The sequence below is a fragment of the Canis lupus genome, chromosome 27, assembly GCF_003254725.2.
Source record: "Canis lupus dingo isolate Sandy chromosome 27, ASM325472v2, whole genome shotgun sequence".
In the NCBI taxonomy this organism is placed as follows: domain Eukaryota; kingdom Metazoa; phylum Chordata; class Mammalia; order Carnivora; family Canidae; genus Canis; species Canis lupus.
In genome coordinates this window covers 33,512,427-33,525,812 of record NC_064269.1, presented here as the reverse complement: position 1 = coordinate 33,525,812, position 13,386 = coordinate 33,512,427, and the positions used below count along the sequence as shown (strand labels likewise).

Genomic DNA, 13,386 nt, shown 5'->3' with positions numbered 1-13,386 from the left:
TCTACAAGGAGAAGCCTCTTTGTCCAGCATCTGCTTCATCCCTTCCCCAGTCCGTATTGGATCAGTCTGAATGGACTCTATGATACCCATCTGATCAGGCTCTGTGTCTCTCACTCAGATCCTCACCTTGGGAGATTTCTAGTAAATTCAGCTTCTCAGTGTTGGTTCTTCCTGTGGTGCTAGGAAATATCCAAGCTGTCGCCCTGCGGGACATTTTTGTTCAGGCCCAAAACCGAGACAGCTTACCACCTTCTCTGCAGATAGAAGAGCCAGAATGGGAGAAGCGAAGATCCATCAACCTGTCTGAGCTCATTGACATTTACAGGTAGGGCAGATGTCTGACCTTGTCACACAATTCAGTCTCCTGAAATCTTACGTGCCGTAGAGTCTCCAAGTTTGATTGGGCTGGTGAATAAGGGAGCGGAGGAGGTTTGGGGGGAAACAGTACTAGCCTTAATATACCAACTTCTTTTTTTTTTTTAATATAATGAAATCTATTTATTCAATCTAGAAAGTTGAAACTTGGGAAGAATAGTTATTTTCATATCCAGTCAGCAAACATTATCTTAAAATGGTTACATTTTTCTATCATAGTTTCTCACAGATTTTAATATTCTTTTTTTAAATAAATTAATTTTTTATTGGTGTTCAATTTACCAACATACAGAATAACACCCAGTGCTCATCCCGTCAAGTGCCCCCCTCAGTGCCTGTCACCCATTCACCCCCACCCCCCGGCCTCCTCCCCTTCCACCACCCCTAGTTCGTTTCCCCGAGTTAGGAGTCTTTTTCTTCTCCCTTCCCGTATATTCCCTTTCACTGTTATTTATATTCCCCAAATGAATGAGAACATACACCGTTTGTCCTTCTCCGATTGACTTACTTTACTCAGCATAATACCCTCCAGTTCCATCCACGTTGAAGCAAATGGTGGGTATTTGTCCTTTCTAATGGCTGAGTAATATTCCATTGAATATACCAACTTCTGATCTGGTGAATTAGAAACATTGTTTTCTTGGTAACATAATGTGCTGATAGCTGTGTGTTGGTGATCAAGATTTGTGATCACTCTGCACATGGATTGCAAAGAAGGATATTTGTTTTGCGTTCTGAGTCAGAGCAGGACAGGCTGAGATGGGGAGACCTTCAGGCAGGGAGAGAGATTTATGTAAAATACCTGCTTGTAAAAGCAGGCAGAAGTATCTGCCCTACTCTTTTTCTGTGTTTTTCTCTTATTTGAAGAATCATTTTGGCAGGAACAGGGCTAGCATCCATGAAATCTTATTTTTTATTCTTGTTTATTTTATTTTGTTGTTTTTTAAGATTTTATTTCTTTATTCATGAGAGACATGGAGAGAGACACAGGCAGAGAAAGAAGCAGGCTCCCTGTGGGGAGCCTGGTGTGGAACTCAATTCTGGGACCATGCCCTGAGCCAAAGACAGACACTCAACCACTGAGCCACCCAGGCATCCCACTTGTTTATTTCTTAATCAAAAGCATGTCGTTTGTCACATGCAGTGGATTTTACCCATTTAACCCTAGGCTTATATAGTGATTGTCTTCATTCTTTTCTATCAGAAGTTTCAAATCATTTTCTAGCATTTTCTCAGACAGTATCACATTGTTTCAGTGAATTTGGCAGGTGTTAAATAGAATGGTCCCAGTTGTCCAGAAAAAGAATAATTGAATGCAGTGTAGAGCATGAGTTGCTGTCCCAGCTTAGCGACAGCTTCAGGCCTCCTGTCCAGGTCTCCACCCACCTTCCCTGTCGTTATCCTTGGCTCTGTTATCTTTCCCAGAGTATCCAGTGTGAGGGATATGGCTCTGCAGCACTTCTCTGGAGACTTTCTTTTGAACTTTCATGAATCTCATTTTAGAGAGCAGGTTTTCTTTCTTGCTTTACCGAGTGCCCCCCCCCCAATAAGATAATGGTGGGAGATGAATATGAGAGTATATACGAATATGTACCCCAAGAGAAAGAGCCCAAACCTTGGAGGTGGGTGTGGATCTGGAATCTCATCCAAACTGGAGACTAACCGTTGGGATCTTGTTTAATTCAGTGATGGTGTTGAGCTACTCCAGATGGTGAAGGCACCTGATTCCAACTGCAGCAACCTCCTGATTACAACCAGACAAGGGCTTGTCCTGCTTCGGGGGCAAAATCTTACACGTTCCTGGACATTAAGCCTGCATAGCCTGCACAGGTTTGCAGTGTGTTCCTTCTAACGGGTACTCTTTTGATCTGCTTTCCCATGTTTAAAAATTGCCCAGAAGAATTTCTTGATATTTAGGATAATGCAGGAAAAGAAAGAGAGATAGAATATCCTGTTTTCCTCTCCTTCTGCTTCGATACTGAGCACTTTTGTTCTCATTTGCAGCCAGCCTACTCCCGGATATTTCACTGATGATCAGACCTTAGACTTCTTCCTCCAGATACAGGATGGAGTTGGGATGAAAAAGGTAAAACTTTGGGACTCAAATCAATTAAAACACTTGTAAAGTGTCTTTGTTGTGTCTGCCACACACTAGGCACCATGAGAAACAAAAAGAACCTAAAATATCCCTTCCTTCAGAGAACTCAGAGTCTAGCTGATGGATAAAATGAGAACTCACCATTTAGTGCTAAAACCTATAGCATTGGAAGCTTTTCCAGCTAACCTTCCTGTATGTGCATTCACTCTTTTGAATTCTTAACTTACAGTTAGGCAATAGAAGCCTTCTGAAGTGTCCTGGTGGGGAAAGGCAGGCATAAATAAACTTAGTACTTCAGTACATATCTTCCTAAGATTTCAGAGAAGGCAGGATATCTGGGGTGGCTGGGTTGTTATGGAAGACTTAATAAAGGAGGGAAAGATGATGAGCAGGAACTCGAAAGCTGAATTATATTTATGTGAGGAGGAGTGAGTGGGAAGGCATGTTGGGTCAGGAACACTGACACCAGAGGCCCAGAGACAGAATGGTATTGTGTGTTCCAGGGACACAGAAGAAGTCTTTCTGATAGATAGAAGGTACGTATGTATGTATGTATGTATGTATTTATTTATTTTTCTGATTTTATGTGAGGTTGCATACTATGAAGATACAATGATTGGATACACAGTTTTCAGTCTTTTTTTTAATTTATTAATTTATTTTAGAGAGAGTGTGCATGCATGCACACGAGTAGCGGGGAGGGGCAAAGGGAGATGGGGAGGGAGGATCTTAAGCAGACTGTATCCAGTGTGGAGCTGAACTGGGGCTTGATCTCAGAACCCTGAGGTCACAGTCTGAGCCGAAATCAAGAGGTGGATGCTTAACTGACTGAGCCACCCAGGCATTCTTATTATAGGAAGAATTAGAGTTTTTAAAATTTCTTTTTTATAATTGACCTAGCTTTTTGGTTTATCTTCACTGTAAAATATGTATTGTATATTGCACACTGTTCCCTGTGAGCAAACTTGACAATCATTGCTTCTAACGTCTGCCAAGTTGCATGTCAGATGTACAGATGTCTTTGGAGACACAGCATTAGTGACGACAAGGTCCTGGTCTTGTATAGTTCACAGTCACTGGAGTGCCTTTATGCACACGGCTCTACCACGTCATGGTTAATGCTGTAAGGGAGGTCCACACAATGCCACAGGGGCAAGGAGAGCAGATAGAGTCAGGGGAGTCAAGAGGTGCTTCATGTTGCGGGCTACATGTTCAAATTATGAAAGCAGAGAAGTGGTTTGCTGGATTGATATATAAAAAGAAGCTGAGGGGTTTTCTGCCAGAGAGATCCAAGTGAGCTTAGCTTATGGAAGGCTCTGAAAGGAAGGCTGCAGAATTTAGGAGACATATTGGAGGCAGTAAGGTTATTTGGACATGAGCAGAGGACAGCTCCAATGATAAAAGCATCACTTCAGGGAGAGTCTCTCAGCAGTGCTGTAGAGGAAAGAAGCAATATCTGATTGTGTTTCAAAAGAATTTCAGATAGTGACTGGAATTCTCATTGGCATTCCCAGCAGGATTAAAGGGAGGGGGGTATATCTAGCTTGATTAAGAGCTGAGGTGCTGAGGGTTTGGACCTGGAATTTAATCTTGGCTCCACTCCTTATTGGTGACCTTGGCCAAATTACATAATTTCACCTAACTGCATATTTCTACATCTATAAAGCAGAGGTAATAATATCACTTGTCTTCATAGGGTTCTCATGACAGTTAAATATATGTGACTGGATGGTATTTTTTAGTGTGGTGCCTCAAGGCTTTTCTCCCAAGACCACCAAAGGGAATCTTGAACTGCTGGCTCAGGGGAGTTTGTCTCTCCAGGCGGTGCCAGGACCTTTTGTGCCAGTTGAGTCTAAGCATGGACGTAGAGGGGTGGGACCCAGAGGCTGGAAGAATAGGGAAGTGGTAGTCGACAGAGGTGCCGTCCTTCCTCTTTCCAAAGAACAGACACTAAGGAGAGGGGCCCTTAAGATGGGCTAGGGTGGGAGGGGAGTTTCTTGTGCATTTTGGCCAAGGAGAGGCTCTGTAAAACTGTGAGATACGATGTATTTGGGGTGAAAAGGAGACATGCTGCCAGGGATTATGAGCTCAGTCCCCTTCATAATCTGTGAGAGATGCATCTGAGGAGTAAATTTTCTCTTAGTTTGCCTGTTTCGATGTGCACTTTTGAATTTGAGACCACACTGGGGCTGAGCTCCATGTGTGTAACACCCAGGAGTCAAACCCATAAAGCTTGTAGCACAGCACATAGGACCTGCATCCATGGGGTCACTGTTCCCTTAGCAGGGGATGCATTGTGAGAGGGAAGGAGCAGGCCAGAGGCACTGCTGTGGGCAGCTAGTTACAGCTCCTGCCCTCCAAAGGGCTGCTCCCTCTGCACAACAACAGCCATAGACACTGAACAATATGACTTCCATCCTGTCCCTGAGCCGCCATTCTCTCCTCTGTGGAATGAGAACTGGATTGGATGATTTATAATGTTCCTTCCTGTTTGAGAAATTGGCAGTCCTTTAAACTCTATGAAATGGGGACAAGGGCCGCAGAAAACCAGATCTGGTCCCTCGTCACTATTTAATGCCCTCTGAATGCCCAGTTTGTTCACATGTAATAAGCTCAACCTATTAATATATGTGGGTTTTCATTCTTTTGTGTGTTTTCTTGGCCTGCTGCCTTTTTTTGTTTTTGTTTTTAAGAGACAGAGTTGGGGAGGGACAGATGGAGAGGGAGAGAGCAGGCTCCATGCCTGGTACAGAGCCCAATGTGGGGCTCCATCTCACAACCCTGAGGTTATGACCTAAGCCGAAATCAAGAGTCTGTCGCCGAACTGACTGAGCCACCCAGGCGCCCCAACCTGCTACCTTTCTTAAGGTGGGCTCTACTCACTGTCTCCTCTTTGCAGATGATGGTGGTGGACGGGGACTTGGGCTCCATTACCTGGAGTTACAGCGTTCCTTGTCACATGAAAGAGACGCCAACCACCTCAGCAGTTACTTCAGACCAGAAATCTGTCTTCCTCTTCTGGGCTGAAGGGATGTCCACTGTATCTCCCAGTTCTGTGAGTTAGCCTTGGGGGGCATGGGTGGTGTGGGGGTCCTTATGTCACTTGTTGAGATGACAACTGCTCTGCGGGACTGACGGAGGGGCTAGTAGAGCACCCACGCTTCCAAGTGGGTATGGGTGAAACCCAGTGACACCTGAGTAGGCGAGGCTGGAAGCTGCTTCCTCCTGAGCTCTGCTTGCCCTGGCCTTGCCTTTCAGCCCAGCATTGTGAAAGCTGACAGCAGCCCCTGGGTACTGGCTGCCAACAATGGGAGTCTAGATGAAAGATAAGCCCTCTCAAGATGTGAGGTACAATTTCCAGATGTGTGCTATAGTCAAAGAGAAGTAACTGACTGGTCTGGAATGGGCAGAGAAAGTTTCACAGTGGATAAGACTGGGCTTCAAGGTGAATAAATTGAGTCTATAGAAATGATGTGGGGCAGGCAGGGATGGTCAAGCAATTGGAGAGGACATTGACGAGGCTGAGGTTGAAAGTTCACCTGGGGGGAATTATGGGAAAGAAGGTCCAATGCCCAGAAGGTAGATTTTAGAAAGTCTTAAATGCTATACTGAAGTATTTTAATGGGGTTGATGAGGCAGGGCACCATCTATAATAGGTGCCTGGGAGTTTTTGGTAAGGCCTACCCTGAGTTGGTTCAATGAAACATATCTTAACCAGCACCTGCTATGAGCCAGGCACCATGTTCTCCGTAGGGACATAAGGATAGACTAGAAACGGTGCTTGTGCTCTAGAGGAGAAGCCAGATGGTCCCCCGATGCTGGGGGGACACAGAAGGACTTAGAATCCTGAATTCATCAACTATGCACTCTTGGACAAGCCACCTAACTTTTTTGAGCCTATGTTCCTTATCCATCATTGAAGATGCTAATCTGTTCCCTCATTTTGAGGACCAGATCAGAATCCAGATGATAGTCTTAATTTGGCCCATGCCCTAACATGTGCCCATGGACAGTTTACTTGACATTTTAACTTCCTGGTTTTCTCATTTAATAAAATGAGGGGATTGGAGCAGGTGACTCTCAAATGTAAATGTCTATAAATAACATAAAACAAAAGCATGCTACAAATGCACAAATAAGAGATTTAGGTGGAAACACAAAAGGAAGGGGATATTTTGTCTGGGGCAACTAGGGAACTTTTCATAAAAGAGGTGGCATTAGGTGGGGCATCTAAGGACGAGAATTATTTTAATGCATGGAAACAGGATCCAGAGGATCATTAGACAGTCTAAGGGGGAAACAGGATTGACAGAGGTTAACTAGAGTACAGGTAACAGTCAGACTTTCCTGAAATGTGGGTGGGCAGGTAAATAATTGTAGGAAGAGGCTGGAAAAGGCAGGTTTGGGTTAAATGGTGTAAGACCTTGGTATTCAGGCTAAGGAATTTGGGCTCCATTCCCTTGGCAGTGAGGAAGGAGTTTGACTCTTGTCATGTGCACAGAGCCAGAGATCTGTCCTGTTAGGTTTGGGGTCCTGGGTGTATGTGGAAAATGCCCTCTTGTGCTTTGTGGCATATGCTGGGAGTGTGGCTGCAAGCTTCCTGCCTGTGTTTCTCCTTACTCTGTGGACTTCTTATGCTAAGAATATGGGATTCCATTTCCTCCACTAGTGCGGGCCCAGGATGGTCCCAGGGGAGGGGCGGTATTCAAGTTTGGTAGAGCTCTTGTATGTGGTATTTTTGTGCTTTAACAACGATATGGCTGCACACGTGTGTGAAAGCCAAAGGTCATTCCTGCACAGAGGTCATTCAGGTAAAAGCAGCTCTAGTGTGCATTGCTTCCGCTGTAGGGACTTTAGAGACTGACACTTGGGCCTTGGAGTTTTTGTTTTATAATTAGTGATTCGCTTCTGTCTGGTCAAGGCTCTATTTATGTCAGGAACTGAGATTTTTGTGATTTTAGCTTGATACTTGCAATTGGCTTTAATACCCAGTGAAAGGAAATGTCAAAGCCCCACCTACTTCAAGAGATGACCCAATGTTCTAATATTCCCACAGGCAGAAGACTGGGAGCCTGCCCTTGGGGCATGCATATTTCTGTTCTTTTTTTTTTTTTCTCATAAGGGAGAAAGCATTTTCTAGCTCTAGTGGTTTGAAGAAATTAGTGATTAGTCTGTTTTGAGCTCTTTGGTATATATCTCGTTTATGGGAGTTTCTCTCAAACACAAGCTTATAGTTGAGGTCAAGTCATAGCATCTGAGAGGAATGAGTTATCACCACGGTCTCCTCTGCCCTCTTTATCTGAACTGTCACATGTGGGAATCTAGAGTTACTGTGTTTTACCCTTTTGCTTGTCATTGTCAGGATGTCATCCCAGGAACTGGGCCACCTAGCCTTCACCACCTTTACCTCCTGCATCCAGCATTCCCTTCTATTCTTCTGGACCTGGCCAATGCCACAGGCACAGTGACAGCTTCAGAAGGTAAATCCCCTTGATGGGGCTGTGTACACATATGAGGGAGATGTGCTGGCTGTGTGTGCGAGGATACCATTGTCTTACCAAGGGAGGGACATGTGCCTTTAAACAACAGTGGGAGTGGGGGGCCGTTGAGCCACTCCCATGCATCCCTGGTATCCAGGGCCATTGCCTTTGGGAGGAGCATCAGGCTCACAGACTGAGGAACCAACCCTCTGAATAGGCTGAAAGCGGAGGGCAAGTGTAGCCTCGTTCTCAAAGGATTCTTAAGAAGCAGCCACTCCTTCAGCAGACATTCACTGGGCATCATCTATATGTTGGGCACTGTGCCACGTTCTCAGAAAACCAGTAAGACTAGTTGCCTGACCCTCTAGGAGCTTAGGATTTAGAATTAACTGTGAGGAATATGATGGAGGTAGCATGTTGTCTCCAGGATGTTGGTTTAGGATCAATGGAGACTTTCTTTTAACTAGTACAAGTAAACATGCCCATTGCATAAAAATGGCTGCCAAGAGGAAAGTCAAGGAAAAAGAAAAATCACACAGAATCTGAGCACTCATTACCACTATTAACATTTTGGAAGTATTCTTCAACTTTATATACATATGTAAATAATACTATATAGCAAAATTTGGATCAAATATTAGAGACCTGTAATTCAGGCACTCAAAACTGGAAACTCAACCACTGCTACCTCCTAGTCTGGAACTGTCTGATGGTCTCCCCTGAGATCTTTTGCTTCACTCTGGCCTAAGGGAGTCTGTAATTCTTGCTGGGTGGATTATGTGGGGAAGAAGATAAGATTGGCCACTTTTCCTTGACTTCTTTCTGTGTTCTCTTGCCATTCAAAGATTTGCTCTCTGTGTACAAACTCATTTGCCTTGAAGTTAAAGCCAGTACTTGTGGCTCTCAATTTGCTGGGATATGTTGGGAAGAACATGTGATCTGGAACTTGCAAGCACAACTGCCCACTGGCTTTGTGTGTGGTGGGGGGCTGGGATGGGGGAAGTGTCATCCTATAGAATCCTGAGATTGAAGCTCCATGAGTTGTTTTTCAGTATTTTAGCATAAAATACTATTCAGTGAGCATTAAATAGTGGTAATAGGAATTGACACCATTTCTATTACACCACCTGGTTTAAGGATAAGGCAAACTAAGTACTGGCTGGGCAGATAGCTTCTTTGACCATGTCCAGACAGCCTGGGAATTCTCAGAAGTTCTAGCCTGTTTTACTCCCTTTTCTACCAGATTGAGTTGGTGTATCCTTATTTTCTGATCTGGGGCTTTTTAGAAACGGCTTCAGAAAAGGAAAGGTCTACATAGAGACTGAGAGGAATGTGCTGCTTTGCCGGCATCCTGTCATTGCCCACTGTGTACCCTTTGCCTAGCTCAGGGCCCTGCATGTGGTAGGTGCTCAATAAACTCCACATATGAATTAATGAAGGAGTAAATGAGGGAATGCATCTAGTTGCTGAACCAAGCCACTTTCCCATGAACAGAAGTTTTCTGTCTTTGTTAATTGCTCTTGTTTTTGTCCTTCCTCAGTTGGAATTAACGACCTCTGGAAAGATGCCTTTTATGTTACCAGGACAACAGGGCCGAGCTCCGAAGGCCATCCAGCACCTCTGGTGGTCAGCAAGCTTAGTCTACGGTGGGCGCTGATGGAAGGCCAGGTGGTCGAACTCGAGGACACCACCCCCAAAATTGGCCGTGGGGAGCTGCGAAGATTCCTCTCTAGGATAAAGTTTGTTGATCCTCCCCACCAGGTGAATCTCTTCGGAGAGATACCTGTGATTACTACTAAGGGTTTGGGGCAAATGCTACCAACTCCAGTTTTGTTCTCTAGAAAGTAGGGGGAGTAGGAGCCTTCTTGATTTCCTGAGTGTCAAGAGCCAGTTGTTCTTCAAGAACAGCACTATTTTCTTAGGTGCTTTTTGACCATTCAGAAGTGGTACTCAGTTTTTAGCTGGGAATGGTACCATCCACCTTAGGGAACATTTGGAAATGTGGGGTCATGGTTTTTATTGTCTCAGTGACTGGAGAGGGTAGATACTACTGGTATTTTCTGGATAGAGGCTAGCGATGTTAACATCATGCAGCACTTGTGGCAGTGATATACTCCAGAGAATGATCTTTCCAAAATGCTAACCTCCCAGCCCTCAAATACTATGGTCTAGTTCAGTGTTCCAAGAATTTATCATGGGATGCCTGGGTGGCTCAGTGATTGAACATCTGCCTTTGGTTCAGAGCATGATCCCGGAGTGCCAGGATCAAGTCCCACATCGGGCTTCCTGCATGGAGCCTACTTCTCCTTCTGCCTATGTCTCTGCCTCTCTCTCTCTCTCGTGAATAAATAAAAAATCTTAAAAAAAAAAAAGTTTATCATGGAAAAAAACAAAGTCTCTGGATCTTTTTGGAAGGACTTAAGAACTATTGGGGCTAGACAAAGGACAGAAAAGTAGAGGAAAAGCCTGACCTTTGGGTTTCTTTATCATGAAAAAAGATGAAAGTTGCTGATGCTTGCACTCTTTCCCCTAGATATAGTCCGATGGAATCTTCAGTTTCAGAAGAAATGAACAGAGTGGTACTGTCTCTCTCCCATGAGTGTAACGTCAGTTCTTTGGAGAGAAGGAAGACTTCAACCTCATTTCACCACCTCTGCATTATTGTTGCAAAACACTTTGGAGGGCACATTGGGAGTTCTTTGATGACAGCACGATCCATTTGGCTGGGGTATCTGACCTACCTTTTCAGTCCCTACATAAACCCCTCTGGGCACTCCATGGATAGTTTGGAAATGTGAATATTATGTTTTATTTTTTGTATGTCTAATTTATAAGCTCTTACTAGGGAATTCTGGTGAAGGTCTTCCCTGGAACATTTTGTTTTGCGTTATGCCACATGTGTGTATGTATTGGTATTGTGATGACATTTTCCAGATGTTCTAAGCTCCAGGGGACCTGAACACCACCACCCCCACCCCATCCCCCACCCATTTCTTGTCCTCCTGAAATACATCTGGTTGGTTTGGTCGTCTTGAAACTTCCAGGTGCCCTGCCTCTGATATTCAGGGCCATTTGTCCTTTCCCTTCTGTGTTCTCTCACCACCTGTACCTTAGCTTTTTCCCCAGCCAGGCAGCACGGAGACAGACAGTGGGAGCCTCCCTCCTCACGAACTTTCCAACTCTACACACTTGACCATAACGACCACCACATTCCTGTCAGAAAGGGAGCTAGAGAAGCACAGTTTATGACCACCCTCTAACAAGGTCCCCGTTATTATGTGGTTTTGATTGGTCTACCCATCATGACCTTTTCCCTGAAGTAACTTCGGAAATGCTTGTGTGTGTGCTGTCCTTATGTCTGTGAAGTTGGGGACGATTCAGGCAGGTAGCCTTATCCCTGCCTCATTGCCACTCTGATTTCCTAGCAATCTTTAATTGGCCATCCTCTGTACTGCCTCCCATTTGCTCTATTTTATTCAGAGATATTTTTGCTTTGCTTGCACGAGAGCAGAGTGGTTTCTGGATTTTTATTCTTGCTCCTTGAGTCCCGTATGCAACCACTTTGCCTGCAACATCTCCTTGTAGAACCTTTGAAGTGCTATATTTTGAGAAAATTCCTACGTGTAAGTACTGTAACTTCTATCATTGGTTAAGTTCTTTAGAATTACCTCCACTGCTTACTTCTGCCTTCTTCCATAAATATTTTACTTCCATTAAGTTCCTTCCTAAACTTCTGGGTCATTGTTTATATACCAGAAAATGCCATGTTAGCCAGTAGAGAACTGCTTTTCTTCTTGAATAATTTTGATCATACCCGAGTACAACTCAGGTTTTGTCTTTACTTGGGCCAGTATCTTTTAGCTTGTATTAATAGAGGGAGTCCAGAAAAATTTAGGGAATATAGAAATTTAGGGATCCCAGATTTGAAGGGGTATGTATTACTTGCCCAGTGGTAGGCATTATAACATAACAGAACAGTGGTAGCAAACAGCAGATTGGCCTGCCAGGTTTCTGGACATCCCCTGGCCTCAAGCCCCTGAAAGCAAATTTGGTTTCAACACTTTGAGAAGCTTGTGTGGGTCTAGCTTTTGTAAACTTGGGGCAACAATTAGAGGAGACCCGAGAGGATGGGGATGATTCTAGATTCACTTCTAGAGTCTGAATCTCTTGGGTAGAAGAGTCTGGGATCTTGTTTGGCCCAGTAGAGGATTCTAAGGACTAATTTTTAGTCGACTGAATAGCTAAAACTTGACTTGTGCTCCTGTGGCCTGGGCTGAGCCATCTACACCTAATCTTCCTTCTTCCCCATGTTGAGGCTTTCTGGGAAAGCCACTTTAGGTAGAGGAATAAAATTCAAAGTCATTGACTGAGGACCTGGTCTGAGCTGGGGGGGATCCTTTTGGGTAGGAGATTGTGTTTATGCTGGATGAGTCCCAGAAATAAGATGAAGCTAGAAGAATGTCAGTCACTAAATTCTTCATGGTGTGTTAACAACCTAACTTCACATAGTTTGTTTTGAATCCCTTTTTGCTAGACATGGGACAGGCTCTGGGCTTCTCTTCCCTCCTGCAGCCAGGGCAGAGGGTTGAAATGGTGGCTGAGGACCAAGGAAGCTTCATCCGAGCAGTGTGGGTGCTAGTCTGTCACGTGTCCCTACACTTCCTTCTCCTTGTAGGCACCCACTCCACCAGACATCTAAGATAGGAAGAGCGCCTTCCTTCCCCCCACTCCAGCAAGGCCAGTGTGACTGCTCTATCCACCCTAGACAGCATCTTCCCCTCCCCTAGATGGTCTCTACTCCACTTTCCAGTGTGGTATGCTGATATCAACCCCTTTTGAATGTGAACTACTACTTTTATTGCCCAGACTACAGAAGAGCTAGCTGGTATATTGTCAGGAAGCACTATTTAAAATGTGAATTGTTGCAGAATAAATACTATGTATAGGAAACACATTTGTGTGTCATTCTCATTCTTCTTTGGCCATCATGATGGTTTTCTCTTATGGGAAAGAGGAAGGGCAAGTGGATGGATGAGTTGGGGATCCAGAGAGGAGATATGCCATGGCCTTGTTCATTGGGGAAGTGTCCTTTACCATAAATTCCATCTAAATAACTTCAGTGGACCATTTCTGGAAGTGGACCTGTCCCTGCATGCTATGGGAGGCTTCTTGTGTTTAATAGTCTCCTGGTAGCTTCTAGGTTAATACTTAAGCTCTCACTGGTATCTAGTCTGTGGGACACTGTGATAGGCAGTGTGGAGGACATCTGTCCTGCATGTCCAAGCTCCCAGGAGGGCTTTGGCTTTCCATTCTGTGACTTCTAGGAAAATTAAAGCACACCATGGAAGGTTGAGCCACAATGGATGACTATTGAGTTGCCCACCTGCATTCCTCCAAACCCCAGATAGAGGACCAGACTGATAAGCCCCTAAA

At 44.5% G+C, this 13,386-nt stretch overlaps 1 protein-coding gene across 3 annotated transcripts in view; it reads left to right on the top strand.

The window, feature by feature from the left end:
- Nucleotides 1-12,907, top strand: part of FAM234B (family with sequence similarity 234 member B) — a 34,978-nt gene extending 22,071 nt beyond the window's left edge. For 2 of the 3 annotated variants that reach the window (XM_025455147.3, XM_035707024.2), the window contains exons 7-13: nucleotides 184-325; nucleotides 2,062-2,205; nucleotides 2,380-2,461; nucleotides 5,373-5,528; nucleotides 7,836-7,953; nucleotides 9,494-9,714; nucleotides 10,487-12,907. In XM_025455147.3, the coding sequence (XP_025310932.1) occupies nucleotides 184-325; nucleotides 2,062-2,205; nucleotides 2,380-2,461; nucleotides 5,373-5,528; nucleotides 7,836-7,953; nucleotides 9,494-9,714; nucleotides 10,487-10,492 (869 nt within the window). In that variant the 3' untranslated portion in view covers nucleotides 10,493-12,907. The remainder of the gene's footprint in view (nucleotides 1-183; nucleotides 326-2,061; nucleotides 2,206-2,379; nucleotides 2,462-5,372; nucleotides 5,529-7,835; nucleotides 7,954-9,493; nucleotides 9,715-10,486) is intronic. The other variant, XR_007406364.1, reaches the window with a different exon arrangement.
- Nucleotides 12,908-13,386: the final 479 nt, after the last annotated feature.